The 26,341-nt window shown below is 39.3% G+C and overlaps 1 protein-coding gene across 1 annotated transcript in view; it reads left to right on the forward strand.

Annotated features, from left to right (window-relative positions):
- The first annotated feature begins 3,779 nt into the window (after nt 1-3,779).
- The window catches only part of FLT1 (fms related tyrosine kinase 1), a 95,745-nt gene continuing 73,183 nt past the window's right edge, over nt 3,780-26,341 (forward strand). The window contains exons 1-7 of the mRNA XM_026074341.1: nt 3,780-4,000; nt 13,449-13,573; nt 19,653-19,815; nt 19,903-20,039; nt 21,571-21,745; nt 23,762-23,879; nt 25,848-26,017. Of these exons, the coding sequence (XP_025930126.1) occupies nt 3,787-4,000; nt 13,449-13,573; nt 19,653-19,815; nt 19,903-20,039; nt 21,571-21,745; nt 23,762-23,879; nt 25,848-26,017 (1,102 nt within the window). The 5' untranslated portion in view covers nt 3,780-3,786. The remainder of the gene's footprint in view (nt 4,001-13,448; nt 13,574-19,652; nt 19,816-19,902; nt 20,040-21,570; nt 21,746-23,761; nt 23,880-25,847; nt 26,018-26,341) is intronic.

Consider the following 26,341-nt stretch of genomic DNA (forward strand, 5'->3'; position numbering starts at 1 on the left):
GGGCTGTCTTATTTTGTACTCTTAAATTAAGATAGGCCTTGAGACTTTCACATGGACATCTTTGATTACATGATCTTAGAATTACCAAGAGAAAAATTTACTGCATTTATAATGCTTTCTTGCCCTTACCATTTGGCAGACTTTAAAAACCGCAGCAAGCCCCATTCCCAGGGTGGTCTCCTGGTCCTGGTCTGGGTCAGGCTTGAGTGCATGCTGCATTGCTGGGCGCTGCCCTCTGCCTCCTTGCCTTTGATCACAAGCTCACAGGCACGGCCCTCAGAGAGCAGGCAGTGGCATTTTGGGGGCTGCGTCAGGACATGTCACTGCAGACCTGCTGCCCCGCATTGCCATCTGCACTGTGGAGCTGCTCTGCCGCTCTCCCCAGGCACTCATCTGTGATTGCAACACCTCCACCAGATTCACGCTCTGAGCAACCTGCCTGTCTGGCTGTAGCCCCTGGGCTTTGATCCTCACCAGCTCCTCTGGCAGGTCCTAATGATAGTTTTTTCCTACGTATTAACGGTCGAGAAACACCATTGTGTGCTTTCAGCTTTCCTAGAGCCTGAACAGAGGAGGAGTTCAGGGGAATTTGCAGCCACAGTCCCCCCCCTTCTGTAAGAAACAAGTTTCTTGAAGCTGGGTAGAAACATTGTCTTGGGAGAACATCTGAACCTCCAATGATGATAAGAGATGCAAACGAAGTGCAGGAACATGGTACTTTCATGAAATTGTCAGATTGTTCAGTCTGAGGAGGTTGACAACCCTCTCAACCAACGTGCCTGGATTTCTCTTCACAGAAGCAGAGCTGAACTCTTGTAACAGTTTATCTCAAATTCTTAATATTTAACTTTAGGAATATTATTTCACAGCTGAATATCAACAGAGTCATAGACTGTAAGCCTCCATGAGAGACTATCCCATAATAGCACAGTGCACCATTTGGCAGCCCCAGCATCTCAGGATTTAGATTCTTAGTTGGTAGGTGAGATAAACGTGTAATTGCAAGATTCCACATAACAAGTTATTTCTTCAAAGATTTGCTACTTTATTTTTCCCCTCTTAACARTTGGCAAAAGTATGTTCATTTCCAGTTAGGAGTGTGATTGTCTAGACAATTCACAGGGGAAGTTTGTGTATTTGTATAGTATTACCATTCAAATTTCTGGCAATATTTGTGGCACAGGTCAGAGCAACTCTTTATTCAGAAAACTTGTTATGCACTTACTTAAAACCTATTCAAGTGAGCTATATTTTAGTATATGTTTATTTTTAAGTTTATCCTTTTAATGTTCTTTTAAATAGGGATGAATATTTGTATATGCAGGGATGCTTCTAGATCCATGGCTTTAATGAGAAATATACAGGGCTAAGCAGAAAAATTAAACTAATTTAGATGCCAAAAGTTAGTTAAAATTAACCTCTACACTGTATTTTGCTATACTGTTAAGGGAAAGAAATGTGTGCCAAGAAGCATCAACAAGCAGTTTATGAGACTTTACTTCTCTCCATTGATTGTGCTGGGTACTCCCAGTGGGTGATATAGGCAGCTTGGCTCCTTGGCTCCACYTATTTTGTAGGGAATCCATAGAAAATACTTAATGGCAAATGGAGCACAGCTAACTCTTAAAAAGAGGGAGAGAGGAGGGCAGTGCCTCCTTACTCCTTACCTTTTGCATAAAATCTTTGTGCTTTAGTGTGTTTCTCCAAAGTGGAGACTTGACTTCTAGGCCTTTCTCAGATTGAAGGAGTTCAAGTCCACATCTCAGAATAAACTTTTAATATCCAGCCTCTAATCTGAAGTTATGTGCACTGCTAAGTGAAAGATGCTGAATTTAGAGCAGCTAATTGACTCAGGAGAGTTTATACTGTCAAAATTTAGTTACCTATCTTAGCCAGAGCTGGTCTCCAAAAGTTCCTTCTATAGTCAATGAAAGAGATAGGCCTTTCCAGTGGGTTATTCGCAGCATCCAAATAAGGTTCACTTATTTCTACTATGTTTGATGCATACAGCTGTTGTATTCAGCTGTAGCAGGGAGCTCTTAGGATGGCCTAAAATAGCTGAACTGAAATTGTACTTGACCATGATCAAGTGGAAAATACACAGTATAGTTGTTTACGTGATGCTGCTTCTCTCATACGTTGACAATGAAATTCTTTCTCTTGGAGTAAAGTGATCTGGGGTACTCTCAGCTCTTCTGTTCTACCACTGAAATCTTCACAGATTGCACTCACGTCCAGACTTAGACTTAAGCTGTTTTTCAGCTTTAACTGTTTCAAAATATTTGCTTGTTATGTTCTGAGCTTCTGGAACACTTTGCTGTCAGTGTGAGGGCAATAGGATCAAGGACTGTTTCTTCTGTAAGGCATGTGTTTCTGTCTGCTTGACATGAGAACTTTTGTGTCTGTAGCCTATTACTGGGCAGAGGTAAAATGTTATGCCTTTCCAGCACTTACTGGCTCGATGCAAGGGAAGGGAATGTCCTGTGATCCTCTTGCCTTCTGTCCATAAGGCTGTCTCACGGACTTCCTAAAAATTGCCTTTACATGGCCTGTGAAAAGTGTGCCTGGATGTTTATAGGTGTCCTAAGTCATCTCTGCTTATACTAAGCCTCTGGGCACCCAGGGTTTCATCCACCATACCAGAATGCTCTGGCTGTGACTGGGGCCATGTTTGCAGGCTTGCTTGCTCAAATCCGCTCTGGAGTTTTTCTTGTTCTCAAAATTTATCTTAGAGCTGTCCAGTAGCTTTTTGACACTGCTTTGCTGTGAGGAAGCTTTCACCTAGTGAGAGACTGTAGGTAATAGTGCTGTAACCTTCAGTTCAGAAGGGTAGGTCTTCAAATCCCCGTTCACTCTTTCCAAAGGAGTTCCAACTTTGCAGAGCGTTGTTTGAGTGACAGTTCAGTATCTCAGAGGTCAAAACATGGACTCTGCCATGGGAGGGGCTGACTTCTGCTCTTCCCCTTCAAGGGGTTGTCATGGTGGTGTTTCCTAAGGAAACGCAGGGAGCAGTGCCTGAGGCTGTGATGAGCAGTGCCTGAGGCTGTGATGGGCCAGGAGAACCACACTCACATGGTTAGAGGTGTAGCCATGAAGTCCAGAGCTTGTTTCATGGTACAGTCAGTGGAACAATTTGAGAGCAAGTTACTGACCAAAACCTGCACAGCTTTCATTTCTCCTTTCTTTCCTGAATGATTCTCATGGAAGAGGATTTGAGYCCTGAGTCAGGACAACCAGATTTTGCTCACAGAAAGAGTATGCATGATAAGGGGAGGGGTGCTCCTTTTCTTTGTTTTCCTCTTCCAGTGTAACATTGTGAATGTGAGTGGATTAAATGCTGGGAGCTGATTTACCATTCTTAATGATTTTCTTCTTTGCTTTTCTAGGATCTAGTTCAGGATCAAAATTAAAAGTTCCTGAACTGAATACAAATGGCACACAGCACGTCATTCAAGCAGGCCAGACTTTAAATCTCACATGCAGGTAACCAGCTGAGCTGGCTTCTGATAATTTGGCTGGGAATTTATACACCTGACACTTTCTTTTTTTGTAACTGTAATTAGAAAAAAATAAAACCTTATGTTGTGGGGAAAGGTGGGGAGTGAACTTCAATGGCAATTGTTTAATAGTTCTTTGTTGTTTCTGTTGTTGTTTTTGGAAAACAAGATAAAAGAGAACCCCAGAAATAGCCTGATATAATAAAAAAAGAAAGCTTGGGAACTGAGCTATATAATTGCAGACCAACATAATTGTTTCTGCTTCCTTATCTGTATTTGCAGGGGGGAAATGGTTCATTCATGGTCTTTGCCTGAAACTCTAAGTAAGGATAGCAAAAGGCTGAAAGTAATTAAATATGCCTGTGGAAGGAATGGGAAGCACTCTTGTAGTAGTCTGACCTTGAGCAGAACTCAAGCAAGTGACACTGGAAACTATAGCTGCAAATATCCAACAAGTGCTGTGAAAAAGAAGAAGGAATCTACAGTTTATGTATTTATTAATGGTAAGACTACATTTTTTAACACTTCTTGGAACTTTCATTTCAGTACAACAAAATGGATAAAAAATGCACTTCAGCTATGGTGAAATACAGGGTTTTGAATGTTTTCAGCCTTGCAAAATTTCATGAAAATTTACCAATCTGTGTATCAAATCTGCTCTCACAACTTGCAAGTAGAAGTACTAGTGTTTTATCTGTTATGAAAAAAAAAAGAGAAAAGAAAAAGACCAAATTCAACCAGTCCATTTGAGTAATTAGAACTTCACAAGAAAGTAGAATAGAAGTCAATCTGAGAAATGGGTATTACAGAAGTCATGTTTTACAGAATCAAATACTGATTGATGAAAACTGTATATCTGGCACAATGTCTGCTTTAAACTGTCACTGTATGACTGTAGATTTCTAGACAGTTGAAGGATGCTGATACTTCTTTCCAGATCACAGAATTTTCTTATCCTTTAGAAAATTAACATTTTCTTGTTAGTTTCATTCAAAACTGTACTCTGCAGTTCATGTTGCACAAATTGTAAAAATCTCGAATAAGTGGAATCAAGCTAAGTACAGCCTTATGTTCAGCAACCGAGTATTGTGCAATATGTGGGAAATGCTGGAATTAGGTCAGTTAAGCTATAATAGAGATTGTTTGCTGATGCTGTTTTCTTCCAGGATATTAATCAGACACTTCTCAGAACAATTGAATTCAACTGAAATAAAAATAAAAGAAGAAATTATAAACCCCCTAGGTTTGGCATTTAACTTTGTACCTTAGTCTTTCTTGATTTTACAGCAAAAAGTTAGTAGATTACTGTAAGGTATCATGATTCACAGATTTTGGAAACCTGGATTAGAGAGAATATGCAACTGGAATTTTTCCAAATTATGTGTCTGCTGCTTCTAATGAGTTCGCATCAGAGTGAATTACCCTTTGTTTTCATTTGGTGACACAAAGTGTGGGACTGGTGCTGTGAAAAAGCAGATCAAAGTGGACCTCTCACTACAGTGATAGAAAATAAGATACTGCTCTCTGTTATTGTGTGTTGCCTTACTGAGAATTATTGAATAACTCATGCTGTTCATCCTGCTTTTTACATCTGAGACATAGCACAGAATATTTTCTCACCCAGCTATTTACCTATATGACCCCTGCTGTTCTAATTCACTGGATATCCAACTACAGATGCAACCATGAAAGCACAATGAAAGTAGGTTATTCATTTAGTGACCAACATTTCCCGCTGCTTATGATTTTCTTGGATGACTTTTTCACGTTTCCCATTGTGGGACCACCTTCTTGAGCCTCCTACCTTGAACTTCATCTCTAACTGAGATCTACCCACAGTGCTCTCCATTTACAACATGAGAAGAGCAAGGATGGCTGTGACCCTGCCTGAGAACCTCTGTGCCAAAGCGACTTTACAATACATGAGATTCCTTCACGTTCTCTTGGTCTCTTTCCATCTTGAGGTGTTAATTCTTCTGGATCCTGAATTATTACAAATGGAAGACACAATCTTTCTAACTCTTTGCTGCTTCCTGAGTTGTGTGCAGCTTCCTTACATATGAAAGACAGCCTAAATCAGATGTATGAATCAGGGTTATCTGCCTAATGGATTCACATGATGGAAGAGAAACCTGTCATTGGAGAAGTAATAGTGTCTTTGGTCAGCCCCTCCCTCCCCCCCACCCCCAAAAAACAAAACAAACAAATCAGATAAAGCAGAGTGCCTGAGTGTTCTAGTTATGTTGATTTTCAAGGACATTCAAGCATTAAATATTGATATCACTTTTGAATACAGGAATTAGATCAAGCTTCACTCCCTTCCCTATTTGCCAACCCCCCCTCCCCCAATAAACTGTTTAAGGGACAATGTTGTATCATATTTAGGCATCTTTGGCATCTTAATTTTCTGAATTTGACAATCCTTTTGGTTGAAAGTCAAGTTCGTAACACTTGGTTCATGTCCTAGTAAGCACATACATGAGTTTGGCAACCTGCTGATAATGAGGGAGGCTGCAAGGTAACTGCTCATGCAATACCTGTTGAAAGTGTCACTCCATTTATCTTAAAGTCTGAGAAGATGTATTGGTCTTCCAAAAATTTACAGTTTCCTGAAGAAATGCTGAGTAAATTGAAAAGAAACATAATTCTGAGCGCAAAAAAGGGGCGCTACTCTCCCCTTTTTTATCAGTATAGCATTGGCATTTGTAAACCCAAAACCCAAAACACTTGACTCTCTCAGTATAAGTCACTGTTAACATGTTAACTGAAATGTTAACATGTTAACTGAAAACATGCATGAAGTTTGAATATCTGGCTCAAGTAGGGGTGAGATGGGGATAAAAGAAACCTCTTTTAAGACCATCTTTCTTGATTTTAATTTTACTTTAAATGAATTTCTGGGTGCTTGGGAAATAAACATTTGTAAAATTTGGGGTCGCTCCTAGTTTTGTATTGTTTCCTGTGGCAGGACGTTGTGTCAGTCAATTTCCCATATTAGCTCCATGTGGATCACCAAGGTGCCTGTTTCCCATGTCTTAACATGCAGCAGATGAGAACAAATAGTTGCTATTTACAAACACAGAATCCGAATCAGGAAAGTTGATATTGTTTGTACAGGAAGTCATCACTTATTGTTTTAAAAACGTTATTCATTTCCGTAATTGGAATGATACTGAATATGAAGTGGATAAAAAACAATAAACCTGTTAAGTTCTTTGGTTCAGTAATAAGAATATACTATGGCAGAAGACAAGCTTATATAGACAAAAATAAGATGTAAGGCAATGAGAGGGAGACTGCAAATCCCATGTGCCCCAGTGTTACTTAAAGCGTTTCTGAAGTCCTGTGTTTGAGTGATCAAGAACAGGCAGGCTGATGACATCTCTTTCAGGAGCTAGTCAAGACACCACCCGCTTTCAGCTGGAGAGGTCACTACTGAGTTGCACAGGGGAGCGAGTGCACTGCGTCTGCAGCAGRAACGCTTGGCCACACACAGCTCAGGAATTGAGGCATCGAGCGAGGGAAATGAATTCTCTCAAGAGCCTTGGACTTTGCTCTAAGAAAACTGATGTCCTGACTTCCATGAGCCATGGGAAAAATCTGAAATGCAGCAAAACCTCGTTGCCAGTTTCTTCATTGTCTCTGACGGAAAACTGCTCTGATCTTTGTCTTGTTACACAATTGCAGCCTGGTAGTTAAATGGAAAGATTTGTAATGAATACTCACTGTGTACATTGGAGTACGATGTGGGGAATTTTCTGCTCGAAAAGAGATCATTATGGAACAAAGACATTTAAGAAACGCCAAATTATCAGTAGGCTATTTTGAAGCCTACACAGATTTCCCCAGGGACAGTGCTGAAGGCTTGTCTTTCTATCTGCCTTTGTTCTGGTAGCTCCAAGACACTCTTTTCCAATTGCTGGAGCTCATTTATTTTCTTTCTTCCTCAAAAACGTGCAGTTCTCTTCATTCTTTATTCTTGTTGGCATTTTTTTCTTAGTCTCTTATCACCTGTTCCCATGGTAGAATAGAGAAAAGCCAATAAATTCAATTACATTTATATCATAAGGTTACATCTATGCAGGAATTTAAATGAACTTTGATTCAAGTTCAAATGTTGCTGCTTCTTGTGATAAAGATAACATTAGGCTATACAAGAGTATGTTTTAATTCTATTGCAATAAAGAATTTTTCTCCACGTGAAATTGTATCTAGCTTTAGGATGTTAGCTCATTCCTCAGTCAAATTTTTCCCTCTTCCTGTCTCTCCTTGCACTCCCCAGTGCACATGTGCACGTCAGTATGTGTGCTCTGCTTTGCGAAGTGACACATTTGCTGGCACTCCAGTCAAGAACCATTCAAGCTATTCTGTCTTAAAATCAGATCTCTAGACTAAGCCAGTTATCTATACTCTTTCAAGGCTTACCAGAGAGAAAAAGGTACCTTCAGGAACATACTTCTCATCACGGACTTTAAAGAACAAGCTTAGATTACGTGTCTTGCTTTGGAGATTATTAAAATCAGGTAAGACAAATCAGAGTGGGGTAACTAAAGGAAGATTTTTATCATAGTACAAGTCCTGAGAACCATGCTTGTAGTTCACCAGTCCCTCAGATTTCAAATATGCCCACTAATGGTGAGTATTTTTCCTGAGATGTGTCTCAGGTTGGACAGTCCAAAATGACGGGCTTTATCATTAGTGAATCCTTCAGAATACAAGCCTTTGACATGACAAAACACTTGAGTTTTTGAGTGCATTTTCAAACTCTAGAATTGCCTTCTGCAAGCACTGAGCATGTGGATTCTCCTTGGGAGGTCCAGTTGTTGACAGATAGCTGGATCCAGCCCCAGAACTGACATGGATTTAACATTTAACTTGAATAGATTGACTCCCGTATAACCCTAAAGGTACTCTGTCACAGAACAGGGAGGTCATCAAAAGAGTTCCCTGAAAGGCTTTGCCTTTAAGATCAGAAGCTTCAAAGTCAAAATAATTCAGTAGATGAAAAAAGTAGCAAGACAAAACACCCCGAGAACTAGCAGAAAAGGAGATTTTCTTGTTCTTTTTTTCTTCTTCTTCTTATTCAGAAATAACTTACTAATGGAAAAACCTGCTGAGGCCTAAAAAACTCTTGTGCTTTTCATTTTGTCTTTGCTTTTGGCACAGTACTAACATATGAGTCGTACATTTTTGGCTAACAGCATCAGAGTCAATAATATAATAACACTTCTGTTATGAAAAGGAAACTAGTTGAAATTAAATTATACTACAGCTGTATCAAGTGTGTGGACACATTTTTAGTGTCTAATGAAGTTCCTGTTACAAAACAGAGCCCTCTAGGATTCACTGACATAAATCACCTGTAATTGCTGTACTCATGAGTAATGTCATTGCGTGTCCCCAGGCTGCACATTGCAGCACGCTGCATAGAGCGGAGCCTGTGGGGAAGCCTCCAAGGCTGTGCACTAAACTCGCCGAGGTTCTGCTTCCTCACCGAGGCTTCTCACTAGCACTGAAACAGAAATACATTTCCAAGATGAATCAGCAAGAGGAGGGTCATATCTGGAAAAGTGTTTCTAATGCCCATTAGCCTTTTTGGAAACAACTTGCTCAACATAGTAATTGCTCTGATGTGAATTTCCTGGCTAACATGGGTAAGAATATTTTTCCTTAAGAATCATAAGCATGTTTTAAGTATGTTATGGACTTACAGAGTTGATAGCATAGTATAACTTCCCCCAAAGAAAAACAGGCAAACTTTGCCTAGAAATTGCTGTACAGTTATGCTAGCAATGCTTTCTGTTTGAATGGGCTCCAGACATAAAATATTGTTCTCCTTTTTCTTTTTATTTCTCCCAGGCTTCTGTGCTTATTAACTTAAATCTTGAATCCTCCTTCAAGGTTTAGAAAGTGTTTGAACTAGAAGAGTATTATTTCATAGGCTAAGAAGAGACAACTGTGCAAAAGCCCTTCTTGCAGAAATCATTTTGTATTGTACTTCCAGACATGCAGAAAGGGATTTCTTTCCTCGCGAACACGGATATCTGCATGTGAGCAGGTTGAATAAGTGTCTTTTCTAGGGCATGATTCTTCTCATCCTAAAGCAGATGTCTGAAATAGGTCAGCTGAATCCCATGGCAGAATTCCCCTTTTCTTTCCAGTGACTACATGAGCAGGTTGGACACCTAGTTCAGACAGAGATGTCAATACTGTAGATGTAGAGGTGAGATTAAGTCCATTCTCAGCGATCAAGACTCTCCTTGAATTAATTTTGAACAACCCTACTGATATAGCCAGGATTACTAAAGCTAGACAGGGTGAACCAGTGCAAGGAAGGGAATCTGGCAACTGGCCCATTAACTTTAGTGAAGTTTACAGGTATATATCATAGTAAAGAATTTGGTCCTGTTCATATGCTTGGGGAAAAGGTTTTATGTGAATGTGAGGAAACTGTTTAGGCTCTTTTTGCCTGACAAAAATTTAATGATAAGCCGAATGTAAGTGGGTATTTTGGAGGACCCTTAGAGGACAAACTTCTAGAGATTTCAAGGACCTCGAAGTTTCCTGCAGAGACTTTTCTTCTCTGTTTATGTGAGTACTATAGCTGGGATTATTAAACAACAACAACAAAAACCCCAAACCAGTAGCCAAGAGTGTGCAAATAGAGAACCTCCTCATCTTTTCTGAATCTGGCATTTTGGTGTTGGCTAATTTAGTTGTTTGTGTAAGCCCATGAATAGCCTAGACTGGTTACTGATACCAGACATAATATTGTTTGTGTTTAGTCTCTTATCAAGTTTGTATCTGGTTGCCAACCAGCTTAATAAAAAGCTGCTATTTATGTTCTTTAAGAATATAGCAAGTGACCTTCATGGATTTTGTGTTTTCATGAATGCTCTTTGTGGTTTCAAGTTGRTTGTAAGTGAGAGCTACTGTAAGGAACACAGTTAAACTAGCACATAGTCATTAGCTCCAGGCACAGAAAAAAAAAAAAAAAAAGACTTTTAAAGCAACTTTTAGCATATGCAAATATTCTGGCTATCTGTCTTTTATCTCCTACCTTGCCAGCAGCTCTGAAGTAAAAAAACAAACAAAAACTCAAAAAACAAGGTCAACTCGCTTAGATTTTCAATTCCAAATACTGATGGAACTGAATGTGCAACTCTGACATGGTTTTCAAGATTGAAAATACTCTCAGAACAGTCTGTTGGAAGTCAGAATCATACTTTGCTCTTTCCTTACCATCATCTTTAAAAGGTCTGGATCACAATGATGTTCCTTTTATGCCTCGAGCTTTTGGAACATAAAACTGTGTGGTGAAGAAGGCCCAAAGAGCAGAGAAATTTCATTCCTGAAGCTGACTCAGAAGACTGCTGGTGGGAGGTGAGGCAATCCTAGACGTGCTCCCAGCCAGGAAGGCTGGCATTTACCTCCCCCCAGGAAGGAGCTGGGGGGAAATGTTATCAGCAGCCACTGGCAGTAGATAGAGGTGTGATGGGAGGAAAAGAGGAAGAACAAAGTGAGGTCTGCTATTATTTGGGAGACAGAAGGACTTTGTGTCTTTGGCATACCCTGGGGCCTGCGTTACAGTGGGCTAGCCTGTGCCTGCTCCAAGCTGGGAGAACCTGCACCAAATTCTGGTCTTGGAGCAATGAGAGTATCCCCTTATGGCCATTAAGAAGAAAGAAGAATAAAATCAAAGGGAATCAGGAAAAGCCTCCACACTCATTATGAAAACAAAACTGTGCTAGGAAACATGATGCGTATTCCTTTTAATCAAAAGCAGGAAGACATTTGGAGCGCTTGGGGCCATCGATTGCCCTCCGGCCCATGGCGGAAGTCCCCAGTGATGTCAATGGGAATTCTGCACGCGAATCGCGGGGGTACTGAGACGGCTCGCCATGTCCCGGCGCCTTGGCGTACCGCTGCAGCGAACGCATAGAGGAAGGCTGCCATTGAAGGCTGAAGCCTGCCGAGAGGAGTCGGAGCACGTAGTTGACTTTTATGCAGCACTTCATTGACTTCTCCAGGCGTGAACACGCATTTCCAGTGAAGGAAAAAAAAGCAAGCGTGGCGTTTTGTGCTCATTTCCTGTCTCTGCCTTGGGATGGGCAGGAATGCTGTGAGGTCTGGGCTGCACAGCCCCCACTGGCTCAGTATTGGCATCGGCCAGTGGTGACACTGTGTCTGCAGACAGCACCGGTAATCTCCAGAGCAGCTCTTCCTCACACTTGTAATGATCTGGAGATTATGATACAGGAAACTACTTTGCAAAGCTTGCTGGTTTTGGGCAGGAGCTCTTAATTTTGTGACAAAGACGAACGAGTCTGTAGGGAGTAGTAAATCTGTTTGTCTGGAGATGTTAAAGGGCAGGTGACCTCTTCCAAGGCTGCAACCCCTGAAAAACAAAAAAGGTTCTTTTCGCCATGCTACAAACAGGTTCATTCTTGGTCTTTCTTTGAATCATATTGCAAAGGAAATGTTAGACTAACAAGTCCTTAGGGCATTTTTTATTAGAATAAGAAGCCTCTGTTACTCATAAGTTCCTTTTGCGATCTCAGTGGACATTTAACACCTATTATTAAATAAAGCATTGTGATAGTCTTCATTTCAGAAACTTTGTGTAACAATTTCATCAAACACCAGTATAAATTAAAGTTGAATTTGCTCCTCTTCCTATTTAATATCTCAAATGAAAACATTTTTGCATATAAGAAGAAAAGAAGATCTTAAGGGAAGAACAGTTTTATGACACTGGGAAGTGCAGCTCCTACTTTGGAAAGAGAAATGAAAGCAATGTATTTAAAGAACTACATCAGCCAAAATAGATTGATGTGCAGAAGTTTGAGACCAGAACATTTCAGTAAAGTACTACAATTTAAATTTTCATAAAGGGTCAATACTTGTTAGCTTTACTTATTTCTTTTCTGAGAAAGATTCCTATTGTTATTTGTAAGATTTTGACTGATTGAAAATAATAGGATTTGCCTGAAAAAAACATTGGAGCTGAAGATAAGCATGGAATTAAAATCTAATTGTATTACTTTTTTTTAGAGTTAAAAAGCCAAACTCTTATGTGAAGTTTGAGGTAGCCTGTCTGCACTGTGAGTCAAACTACACTGTCAGATTTGAACACCTGCAAAGAAGATTTGGAGTCAGTTAGTGACTTGAGCCCCTCTTTGTTAACTGGTACAAACAATAGCAGCAGCAGCAATGTTCCCTGTTCCCAGCGCAGGCTGTTTATGACAATGCCCTTTGTTAAAGGGATTGTTCAAGGGACAGCAAATTACCCTGCCAAGCTTTAGTTATTGAGTGAACGAAATAAATGTTTTCCTGGCATTTTCATTTACCTTGTCACTTACAAAAGAGATGTAAAAGTATTGTGGTAATGGGAAGGAGAGCAATAATTAACTCTCACAAGTCTGTATTCTGAGAGTAGGTAGTTGAATATGTGGCTGAATAATCATGGTAGGATACTTATCCTGGTGAAGTTAAGATGAATTTTTCCATTGACTTCCTTGCAGGGAGCAGGAACATGTCCTGTGTAAGGGGTTTCTTGATCAGTGAATTTCAGCTCACATCCCATCTAATTGCTTCTCCTTGTGATAATAAAATAGAAATGCCCTGTAACAAGAAAATGCTTCACTTGCAGCAGTAGAGAACATGATGTAATGGAAAAAATATGCTTTAACTCCCCTGTATCTTGAAGGAGATACCAAAGCACTGCTATTGGTAATAAATGAGTGACAAATATAATTTTTAAACACTCCATAATCTTGTTCTGAACTTGTTTAGATAAAAGTAAATAAAAGCGTAATCTGAGGACTTTCTCTAGCTATCATTATGGACAGAATGAATCAGTTCCTTTAAGGATGCATCCATGGTTACCTTTTCCATACACTGTCTTAACATTTCAGATATTAACCTTTTTTTTTTGTCTTTCCTCTGCAGATACAGGCAATCCATTTGTAGAGATGCATAGTGACATACCTAAAATAATACACATGACTGTGGGAAGAGAAATGATCATTCCATGCAGAGTCACAGCACCGAACATTGCTGTTACTTTGAAAAAGGTACCTTAATCCAAGTATACTCTGAAAGGGCTATTTTTAAATAGGGATTCTGCATAGCTTTTTTTGTTTGCAACTCTATTTTAAAGATTTTGAAATATTTCAATGATTGAACATTTTTTAAACACAAATTCTAGGTGTCAGTGTGATTAGAAGTATGGCAACTGTGGGGGCTTGGTCTCATATCTGAGAAAAGAGCTTCATCAGATCTGCACCTTAAACATTTCATACCATTTTAATAAAGTTTTGCTGAGAAAGGTTTCTTAAGCCCAGGAAGGGACTTTCTTTTTGGGAAGAGATGTGCTCCCACCTTTTACCCTGCCCTTCCTTCCCTTTCCTCTTTTCCTGTTCTTTAGAAGTAAGAAAGTGCAGGGCCTGGAGATCTGCTGGGATGGTACAAGGCATTTTTTCAAACCTTTATCCTACCTCAGTCCCTTCAGCAACTTTGCTATTTCCTTTTCCGTACGAGTGCACTTACTATCAGATTGGGGTGGCTTCTCTTTGTAGAGAAAACTGTGCACAGTTTGAGGCTGTGGGGCAGTTTTAGAAATTCTAGATGTTTTTCATGTGGGAAACCATTTCCTTCCTTGCTGTATATATAACTCTCAAGGAACCTAACTGAGCTATATATATATGTAGTAAAGTCTCGGGTATAGAGATGGAGAATTGTGCTTCTTTCTTAATATTCCTTTTGTTTGGTTTAAAAATTAGGTAGAAGTGCTAGTGATGTTTTGTTTCTAAATAAAGTGAGCTCTGCACATAATGGCATAAGTGTTCAGCATTGTTACTAGCAAGAGAAATTTGTCTTTTTATAGAATAACATGCAGCAGACAAGCAATACCACTGTAAGATGCTTATCCAGATCAACAGAAGTCTTTGCTTCTTCTTTGACTACAGAGATTTACACCAACCATAGATTTGGTCAGGTGTTTTAACTTGACTCGGAGGTTTACAGTTTTATGCGGTGCTGCCTTGCTAATATTGGTATTGATTTTGCCTCTTGGTTTCCAACTGTTAAATCACATGAATGAAACCTAAATGCAGAGAAAAGAAAGTATTCTAATCCAGAATGTTTATATATATGTACACACACACACACACACACACACACACACACACATACAACTCTCCAGCAAGATGTGGACCCAGAGGTGAATGGTGCACAAGATTCTGTGACTGTAGAATCAAAAGTAAATGAGGCTTGGCTCTTTACATGGTGTATATTGTAAAGTGGGGGTCTTATTTGGGTATTGTAGTGTTAAAAGTCTCTGAAATGCCTCTGAAATCTCAGCATATTAAATTCCTAACTGAGAAAATTCCTGTCAGATTTTGCTTTTAATAAACATTATAAAAATCAATTTCTTCTTATTATTTGGAGGAGATTGAGGCATATCTACTCTCTTGTTTTATATGAGCTTGCCTTTAGCTTGGGGTTGTGGTGTAAGATGCATGTGTCTTTACGCCATCAAAACCAGATGTAATACTTTGGGAAGGAGAAAGAGGAGGTGGAGACAAGGCTTAACAGAAAGGATTGGTTGCTTATATGTTTTGCATTCTAGGAAAAATAAATGTGTTCCCTAATCCATCACAGAATTTCCTGAAGTATGTAAACTACAATGCATTACATCATATCTTACTTTATTTATCAAGATGTGACATCCATGTATGAAGATTCCAGCAATTTTTTGCTCACAGAGCAATTGAGAGATGTGTTAAATGCATTTCACAGCTGCAGGCATACTGCTTCTGGAGAGCTGGCAAAAAACTATCCTGTGTTTTCCATTTAGCAATAAAGGAGGAAGTCAGCATCCCCATAACACAATCCTGTGGAGCTGGAAAACCACCCCCAGCATTAGAGTCATTAGACTTTGCATTCTGTATTGCCAGGAAGTCAAAATATGGAATAATTTCTGTAATTTCTCCCTTCTGAAAGAACTCATTGGTAAAGTCATGTGAACACCGCCTACAGCATTTTATTCCTATGTAGCGCTACTTTTTAGTATTAGTGGACCAGTATCAGGAAGGTTTATTATCCGTGTTCAACACTACAAATGGTTTTATTATTAAAACTTCATCTTTACTTTAGTCAATCCTTTTGTGATGCTGTGTTGTTCTGGCTGAATGTCTGTACAAATTACACTGTATAAAATGTCAATCCATATACAACATAGAAGGAGCCTTAAAGATCAAGAAGTTAATAAAGCAGGCAACTGAAAATAGGGACGGAGATCTTCATTCCTATTTCAAATCCAACCTTCAGGTCCAAATATAACTTATTTCTGCGGCAGCTGGTGGTTCTTTCACTTACGCATCATTTGATGATCTGTGAAATTTTTGATAGTTTTGATCTAATGCTTAATAGGCAGATATCCAGATTCCCTAAAACAATCATCCTCACCAATATTGTTTTGGCAGCCTCATTCAAGACCCCTAAGAGCAGATAAACTTTATTACAACCAAAGTCTGCACTTCCCTTGCTTCTTCATTTGCTTCTGTCTTGCCCAGCTGAGAAAGCATCACCTTCTGGTCTGATGGTTTGATCCCTTTATTTACTCTTTCAGATTCTCTGCCAAAAATCAACAATGACCTTCACAGGAATAGAGGCAAATAAGTTKTGATATTAAAAAAAAAAGGGATTAAAAAAAAGAACCTCAGGGATATTGAGCGAGTTACACACCTGAAAGGTCTGAATTCTTAATAATGCCACACCATCCTTCCTAAACTGGTGGAAGGGGAGACATGAAAGAAAAGACAAACTTACAAAACTCTAATGTACATTTTTACTATACTTTCAGCTGGCTCTTTGCAATACAATCTGCCTTTGGAGACGTGGGGAACCATACCTTGACTATGTACTCTTGACCATATGTATATACCCAAAACCTTGTGATAGTACTGTGTTAATGCCTCTTGGTACCAAAAAAGTTCAGTGGTTGGTGCTGAGCAAAGGAGGAGGCACAACCTAGACCAAAAGAAACTGAAGTCTAATTTGAAACAAAGTGCAAAGAAGGTAAAAGGCCAAGACTGAACTGGGTGCCACAGTGATGTGCCTCATGCAGATAAGTATGTAGATAGTAAATTCTCTATTTACTGCAGTCATCGCAACAAATTGCTTCTTTGAATGCATCTGAGTATGTGCTGGTACCCATAGGTAATCTGTTGTTTCAACTGGATTTATCCTCTGCTGCTTTGGTGGAAATCAATCTGTTTCAGTACAGTGTTCTTTTATAGGTTTTTTTATGTCTCTTTGTGATGCCCAGATGGCCAAGTTTTTTCACAGGGCCCTGAATGACTTGAACTACATTGGCCCTGTTTGAGTGGGTGGTTGGGCCAAAGGACCTCTAGAGGTCCCTTGCAGCCTAAATTTTTGTGCGATTCTGGGATCCTCTGTTCTGTACCATCCATGCAGCAATCATCATGACAATGACTCCATGCTCTCGGGTGGCCTGAAGCCAGGGGCCCTCTGTTTAGGGCAGAGCAAAGAAACTGTGCTTCTCTAAGAGTGGGAGACAGGCCACCTGAATCAGTCGGACTGGCAGAGGAGAGCAGTGTGGAGGAGGACCAGATAAGAAGAAAAAGCAAATAAGGAGGGAGGGTAGAACTGTGAAGAGTGATAGGGGTGAGAGTGAGCTGTTGAACTTGTTCTCTTCTGAGAGAAAATCCTGATATTTCTACACTCTGAAAGGGGCTTGTTGCAGTATCTTGGTCTTTCTTCCACTGATATAACCAAAGACCAGCTATGTCACAGAGTGTCTTTTGCTAGTCATAGACTTCAGTTTTCTAAATTTTTCCTTAACAGTAACCAAAATGTGTCCATTTCTGCTTTTGTGTGCATCACTGTGCACATCTCTGTTTTCAGCAGTGTCAGGTGGGTAAATTGTGTATGTAAGGATTTGCCTCCAGGGCAGACRGGCCTTTTGGATGCACAGACAACTGACTATATTTCAATGTTGCAAAACAAGATCGTCTTTGTAAGCACTTTATTTCTAAGTTCCAGACACTTCTTGGTTCTGGTTCTGGTTACCTTCCTGCTTCTGAGGTGAGGCTAATACAAATTCAGTGATTGGTCAATGAACCAGTGAATGTGAAGTGAGTGCCTTCCCTGGACATGTCAGTCTACGGAGGCTCTGAGGATCTGACTTGACTTTCTCTTTGCGGTGTATATGAAAACCCATAGAGGTTTTTCATCTCTGCTGAAACAGTTTGATCTCTACCAAAGCAGCAGAGGATAAATCCAGCTGAAAGTCTTGAAAGCATAACTATGAACTGACTAAACAAAGCTCAGATATTTGCTTTATTTAGAAACAGGAATGGCAACAGAGCTCTTAAAGTCCAAGATACTGTTGAATGGTAGCCAGCCAGCTATAATGTAATGGGCTATTACTTGTGTGTGTAACACACACCTCCCCTGTGATTTGCATGCTTATTATAGCTTCTTATCAGCTGTTGTAAAGATAAGGAATTCTACCGCAGCACTTTTGTGCTCACTGTAATTATTGTTCATTTGATTCATCGTGTATTTCTGTTGGAGGAAATGGCATGAGATGAGTGGAGGTGATCTCAAGGACAGCTCTCAACATGTGTGGCAAAGGCAGTGTTGAGGTTGCCGCATTTTGGAGAGAAGGTGTGCCACGCAGGAAGGTGCTGGGCAGTCACGCTTCCCCCAGCCGCTGGCAACCACCCGTAATGGCTTGCCGGTAGGAAGGAGAGGGCTGGCCAGCATACAAGCTCTCTGCTCAAAGAAGAGGGAAGAAGGAGATGAAGGGAACGTGGTGAGGCTGGGAGCACAGAGAGAAAGAGGCGATGGGGTTCAAGAGGTTTAGCTGACCCAGACGTGGAAGTGCGTACGAATGATCTTTGCTTAGGGCACTAATTCACCCAAACTCAACTACGTGCAGTCTTAAAAAATATGCCACTTTCATTATAAAATTTTTTTGCAAAAGCAGAGTCACAGCTAGGCTTTGTATTCATGGCCTTTTGCTGATCTCCATGCTATCCGAACAGTGGTATTTGTTATGTCAATAAGGCTGCATAATGACAAAAGAGGATTGATGTGAAAACGAGAGGTCTTGCCTGAACCTCAATGCATGTGTCATGCTTTGCCCTTCAGGTTTTCTAATATAATATAATATTAAAATGGGCTTAAAACCCAAAGGATGCTAACATAAAATATCACTTGTACTGCTGACAAAGTGGAATGCTTAATCTCACATGGCAATATTTTAATCTGTGTTGGATTTCAGGTTTTAAGTTTTAAAAACATCCGACAGCTTTACATTGTTGGGTCCTCAACTTCAGAGGGACCTAGAAGTGCCAAAATTTTAAAATGTGCTGAATACTTTTCCTCTGGAAATATCACGTATAGAAAGTATTTCAAGGCATCTTTTCAAAATCTCTAGTCAGTGTAACTTTCTTCATTCAGGCTGATATATAGTTCTCAATAAAAGTGCCCAAGGAAGCTTTGTGGATTAAAAATTTGTACTTTACATCAAACATAAAGACTTTAAGATATGTGTGCACTGTGACATGTCAGCTTTAGAACAAGTGTTCATATCCTTTCCTTTCCTTTTTTTTTTTTTTTTTTAAACAGTCTAGTTCTTTAGACAACATAAACATGAGAAGCATCAAATTGAATCTGGGCAGGAATTGTTAAAGGCACTAAATGACAGCAAATTAAGTCCATTTGTCACCTCCATTGAAAAATGTGTATTTGTGTCTCAGTGGTAACACCAGGATACCTAATTGCAAAGGTTCTCTGAGACAAGCACTTTAGCTGCCAACTGGGAGCCAACAGAATAGCAGCCTAAGCACTGAGACTAATGATAGTGTCAATCTATTGTGTCATAAATTACATCCTGTTATAAATAATGAAAACTTGGAAACAAATAAAACATTCACATTCTTCACCCAAATTTTTCTTCTATTTTGTGATAAAAACGTGACTTGAAATATCTGCATAATTAAATGTCATTCTTTCTACTTTGATTGGCGTTTTTTTTTTCATTCCTTTTTATTAGGCTGTTTTGATTAGAGAGTGGCATGAAGATAAGTAATTTTTATGATATATGTTTGCCACTTTCAGATTCCACGAGAAACCCTAATTCCTGATGGCAAGACAATAATCTGGGACAACATGAAAGGTTTCAGGATACCTAAGGCAACGTACAAATTCATAGGGCTCCTGAGCTGTGAGACAACTCTTGGTGGACACAAGTATAGTACGAAGTATCTAACACACCGAGAAAGTGAGTAGCATTCTCCAGTCACTGTCTATCAGAAAGCACTCTGCTGGGGTGAAGTTACTCATTTTTCTTTCTCCTCATGACATACAGCCAACACAATTTTTGATGTCCAGTTAAGCACCTTGCGTCTAGTCAAGTTGCTCAAAGGAGACAGCCTGGCAATTAATTGCACTGTCACTGCAGCCTGGAACACGAGAGTGCAGATGACGTGGAGTTATCCTGGAGAGGTRAGTGCTGGGGTTGAAATGAAGAAATCATGGCGGTTTTCCTGTCCGTTGTGCTGTATGGAGCATCCCAGGAGGAATCTTTCCTCAAAATGCTTTCCATGGTTTGCATTCCATCGTTGTGACCCTTGCTGACATGTCTTTTTATGTCTTCTTCTTTTTTTTTTTTTTTTGAGCTTAATTGAACAAGTAAACACTTTTACACAATGCACTCTGGTATATTGCATAATCACAAGTGAACACTAGACTTGATTCATCCTTGGGAGTTTCTTTGCGACCCGGTGAAACAATAGGAAATTTATCACCCACGCCCAGGCAGGAGCTCTCTCTTGTGACAAAAAAGTTTTCAGTGAAGCTGCCTTTCTCAACACATTCATTTAAAAGACTGGCAGACAGTCAGGCACCCAACTCAAGCATGTTTAGAAAAGATATTTTGATTTAGCTAGCCAAAATCTCATTTGTTAAGTGTCACATGAACAATCCTCTTGTTTTGACAACTACAGGAATGATCTTGAATGTGCTTCTCCTCCCCTCACATTGGGAGCATCCTCATAAATATTTGTCACTTACAGAATAACTGCCAGGGAGTCCATGTAAAGCTGATAAGAAATTTGACATTAGTTTAGGGTTTACAACTCCCATTCCTTTCACGTCAGTTTGATTTATGCTGGTGATTCAAGTCAAGATCATTTATTATGTCACTCATTGTGCCTAATCACAAGCTGAAATTATGATTACATTATATAGGAAAGATTAATGCAATCACTTCCTTCATACTGTAGCCATTTTCCCTGGCATTTTTTTCACCTCAGAAATAAACAACTTAGCAACAAGGAATGCTCCAAATATAACATACTTGGTCGTTATTGCCCTACCAAGCCCACACTTGTGAAATTCTGCTTTGTTTTTATTTGGACGGCAACTGAAGGGTGCTCAGTGTTTATAACACAACAACAATGTCCCGGGTTAAATAAACTTTGAGGCCAAAGGCTGAAGGGGAGTTGCAGGAAATAACTCCTCAGACTCACATTATCTTCAGTTCCACCCTGTTATTCTCTTGCCAAATCTAGTCACTTTTCTGACTATAGCGTTTCCAGAATTCTCCCCTTCTTGTGTTAATGCCCTCATCTTCTACGCGTCTGCTGCCTACAGACACTGAATCCAAGCACCAAGCTATGTGTTTCTCTACACACAGTGGCTCTGGGGGTTTCTGAGGAATGCTGAAGTTGGAGGAATGGGGCAGCTGAGCATGTTGGTATGACAGGCCATACAGAAGGGATGATCTTCATCTGGGAAGAACTAGTTTGGATGTTATTGCAACTTGAGTTAAAATAAGAGTGAATTGCCATATATAACTTTAATTCTAATTTTTATTGTTGACCCTGTGGAAATGTTAGGCATCTTTTGCATGCCTGCACTGTACAGTGGGATCTGGATTTTTTTAAGGGTTGGAGGCAGATAGTAAAAGAAAAATCTTAACGATCATGATAGTTGATTTGACTGAATTCTTTTTTGTTTGTTTTTGTTTTTATAGGCAAGGAAGAGAGGTTCTATAACCCAGCGTATTGACCAGAAGAATACAGAAGCCAATATTTTCTACAGTATTCTCACTGTYGACAGAGTGCGTGATATTGATAAAGGCCAGTATACCTGCCATGTGAAGAGTGGGCCATCAATCAAATCTGTTAACACAACAGTCCTTGTTTATGGTAAGAAATATTTGTATTTGTAGAATATTGAATGCTCATATGCAAAATTCAGTCATACAATATCTATATGTCTTGACACAAAGTGGAAGCGAATTTATAGCACTCTAGTCTTCGGTAGAAAAAGGTGGGAGACCACAGAGAATATGTGCCTTTTGTTCCATGATTGCTTTTTCTTGTTGGCAGTAGACTTGTTAATGAACAGTTGGATTACTCTTGTCTGCTAAGTACTATGATGACCCTGTACTCACTTCTGGCAGAAGCAATAAGTTAAACCACATTTTCCAAATAAAACTATACAAGGTTAATTTACATAGAAGACTCCCAGTTTCTCTTCTGCAGTATTTATCCATTGTTCCCTACTTTGAATGAACAAATGTTTTGAAGGAACAGATGAATGAACATTGCCATTGTTCATTCATTATTGTTCCATATGAAACATGAAGAAATAGGTACATGTACTCTACATGGAGTACACACCTGCTAGACTGTTCAAAAACTGAAACAAGCACAAGATACTGCAACTCACTAATGTGATTTTACAGTGGAAGACTTAAACTAGTTCTCTGTGGTCTGCTTGGGCTACTTGGGCTTCTGCATCTGGAAGTCCATAAGACCTGGAGATTCCTGGTATTGTTTCAAGCTTGTTGCATTGGGACTCTATAAGAAGTTACATCCTCTGTGGCATTCTGCTGCAATTAAGATGATCCAGGATCCTCGGAGCTTCACTGGTATTAATGACAAAAAGCAGTTTGTAGGTTTCCCCTACGACAGATGACCCATGGTCAGAATCTTGAATTTTTTTTTCCAGGTGTTTGGTGAAGTCTACCTTCTTTCTCTCATCTGAAAGTGTGGACTAAGCACCAGCTGGTAGTATTCTCTGGGAAGATTTCAGTTCGTTTTCTCTATTCTAATCTTGGTCTAAGTCTAAGGATGAATCATGATATCCATTTCTTATATTCTCAAATAAATAAGCCTGAAGCCATCAGAACCTGACTTTTAAATTAAATTTAARATCAAAGAACCTGGAACTGTTGAAGCTAGCCTTCACATGAGCACATCAGTCTGTGAGATATCCATATTAGTAAGAGTGAACCCTTATGTGAATAAGTGTTTTCAGGATCAGGGTTGTATCTTTAGGTGTAACTGACTTGTGGAATTAAACTGCTGAGTTGTCTTATGCATATCATTTTCAATGTATGCTGAAAATGCAACTAAATATTGCACTTATTTAATGGATATCAAAAATCCGTATACAGTCCATAATATGATTAAATATTGCACTCTAGGTACTATCAAAGGACACTCAAACAAATTTTCATCTTTTGAATGTTTTTACTTTGTGTAAGTGCCTTTTGTGAAAAAAAGATTTTCCAATGTATTGTACAAATATTGTGTTGTATTGCCTTTAATGAAATCAGACAACTTGCCGGTGCGTTTGAAATATGGGGCAGTGCAACTGGAAAATAACAAATTCCAGCAGGTTGGGATTGTTCCAATGAAGCGATGGAGATTTGTTTGTTTGATGAAACAGCTGTTCACCAATGATACAGAAAGTTTCTGTCTTTCCTTCACTGGTTCTCTGAAGATGACTCAAATCCTCTCTAGCAGGATATTTTCTTTTGAAATGTTCATTGATTCTTGGCTTTTAAGGGGGAAGGGGTCATCTGTTCATCTAGTTCAGCTTCCCACATACTATGGACCAGCTTATCTCAAGTAGATGCACTTGTGTTGAAACCAGTGCCTTCTTTTTGACTGAAACAAACTTTGTATTTGGCTGGAGTGTATCTTCTGTAGGCAGGTCCATGGCCTGGGAGCTGTATTTTGTCTACTTGTGGTGAACTTTTACATTTTATAGATCTCTAGGAATTTTGGTTTTATTCTTGCTGTTGTGTGACCACCAACATTAATAAAGATATTTAATTATTATTAAATCCCTGTTCTTCTTAGTATAGCAACTCCTTTTGCAGGCTGAAAATCAGTAATATAGGTACACTCTTTTTCTTTTATTTCTTTAAGATAAAATCTTCATTAATTTGAAGCATCGAAGAAAAACTGCGCTGGAGGCTGTAGCTGGAAGAAAATCCTATCGTTTGCCAGTGAAAGTGAAGGCATTTCCCTCACCAGAGGTTTTATGGTAGGATAACAGTTACTTCCACATGTACTTCCACACAGGACCTCTTCTTAGAAGAAAAATAATACCTTGGTAAAATACTCAATAAGACCCCTCAATTGACAACAACTGGCATTAACGCTGTGCAGTTTTACTGGACCTTTCGGGGTCTTCCTGAGTTTTAACAATTTATGAAAATTTTATCTCCATTTTGCGAATAGAAAGAGGAAGCCCAGATTGTTTAAAGCTCAGATACCTGTCTCCTGTTGCAACCAATGGACACTGTACAATTAAATCTCTCTACTGATCTGAAGTGATGCACTCAAGTTCACTCAGACTCAGATATGGGACCTGAACTTGCCTTTCAGACACTGAGAGAAAAGAAGGCTTTCCTTAAAGCGACAGAGTTGAATCATACAGCCGTGTACTTTTAGAAAACCAATGGAAGCTGGCTTTATTATGTGGTGATCCACAGGTTTTAGTGACTGGAGCTTTCACTTTGGCTCAAATATACTATTTTAAGGAATCTTTTAAACAGTTTTTCGTATTAACCCAAGCACCTTTATATAAAACAATGTTATCTATTCATGATCTCAAGGGTTTTTTTTGTTTAAATCATTTAGCAATAGCTCTTGCTCAATTCATTGCACTTTAACAAAGGGTGTGTGACAAGACTGATTAAGAAAACAAACCATACATACATGAACAGTGAGAGTTCACATTACTCCCAGCCAGAATTTATTTTTGCTCCAAACACTTTGTTTTGTTTTACTCTCTCTTTTGCATTTATAGCTCCACATGGAAAATTAGATGGAGAAAGTGGAGCTGATGTTCACCATTGATACAGTATTTTCTGTTCCTTTAATGTCTGGACTTCTTGACTACACATACAGATCCAAAACTTCTGGAATATAGAAAATTTCATTTAAACATGAGGGGGTTTTGTTTTGTTATGCTTTGGTATTTTGTTTTTTACTGTGAGGATGGTCAAACACCAGAACAGCTTGCTTAGAGAGGTTGTGGAGTCTCCATCCTTGGAGATATTCAAAGCCCGACTTGACACAGCCCTGAGCAACCTGCTGTAGGTGATCCTGCTTTGAGCAGGGGGTTGGAGTAGATGATCTCCAGAGGTCCCTTCCAACCCCAGCCATTCTGTGATTCTTGAAATGCAGATACAGTGTAACACTTTTCACAGTCCTTAGACCAAATTTTTAGTGTTCCTGTAAGGACTGTAAGACTTTCCTGTAAATAATCAAATTGATTCCATGTTTTAGTAAATAAGTCCATTATGATATTGAGAACTCTGTTGCACTCTTCTACTAATATCATTCCAGTCTTCACACAGCAACCTACTGAAATGTGCTTCATGCCATGTTTTAGACTTAGAAAAAAAAAAATCTGCTTATTCAGGAATGTGTGTGTGAGCAACACCTAGTACTTTCTATGTTGGTTTTCTGTTATCTTTAAAAACATCCACTTGATAGCAGGATATCTGATTCTTAAATGCTTATCTAATCTACTTACTCTTCCTCTTCCTAAAATCACAGCTGTGCTTAGGCTACTGTAATACTTTGTCCTGGGATGTATTCTGAGGTCATAAAGAAACAGTCAGTACTAGATATGATGCAAACTTTTTTTGCACAAATGACTTTTAACCAGAATGGTTGTCTTGTAGACTAAATGGAGTCACAAGCATAGAAAACTGGAATCTTCAGAGAAATAGCTGCAATTTTAATTAACTCTCAAATACTATAGAGTCCTGCCAGATTCCTATCAATTTTAACATATAGAAAGGTATTCTTCAAAGTGCTTTATAAATATTAGCAATCTTATTTGTAAGTAAAAGTGAAGGATAATCTTCTGGTAAACAGAATCTCAAGCCATATACTTGATCCTTGACCAAAGACTGAGAAATGTCATGAAATGGAGTAACACAGACTGTTTAAGCAGCATGTTTTTCAAAATTTTGCTTTCCGGAATTCTTTTAAACAGGTTAAAAGATGGGCTACCTGCTGCTGAAAAATGTGCCCGGTACATGGTTAAAGACTATTCATTAATCATCAAGGATGTTGCTGAAGAAGATGCTGGAAACTACACTATAATATTGAGCATACGGCAGTGGAACTTGTCTAAGAATCTTACCGTCACTCTTAGAGTAAATGGTAAGTTTATAGTATGTTCCCACTCTTCTCCTAAACATGTAAATGCCAGATTTTCAGTGAATGCTTGATCTTGCACAGTTCAAGTAATTATGAATTTTCTCACTGATTTTCATGAACCCAAAACCAAGCCCCATGTGTGGAGTGACAGACCCATCTTGGAATCAGCGGATGGGCACTGGTTTTCATTAGAAGGGCTGCTGTCTTCCATGGTCGCTGACTTGTTCCTGATGACTTAAATGTGTTAGTAGCTGCTCGTCTGACTCATCGTAGTCCTGCTGTTTTCCTTTGTTCTCCTGGGGATTTTTCTTATTAGTCACCCTGCAG

This window comes from Apteryx rowi, unplaced genomic scaffold (assembly GCF_003343035.1).
Source record: "Apteryx rowi isolate R43461 unplaced genomic scaffold, aptRow1 scaffold_386, whole genome shotgun sequence".
Taxonomy (NCBI): Eukaryota; Metazoa; Chordata; class Aves; order Apterygiformes; family Apterygidae; genus Apteryx; species Apteryx rowi.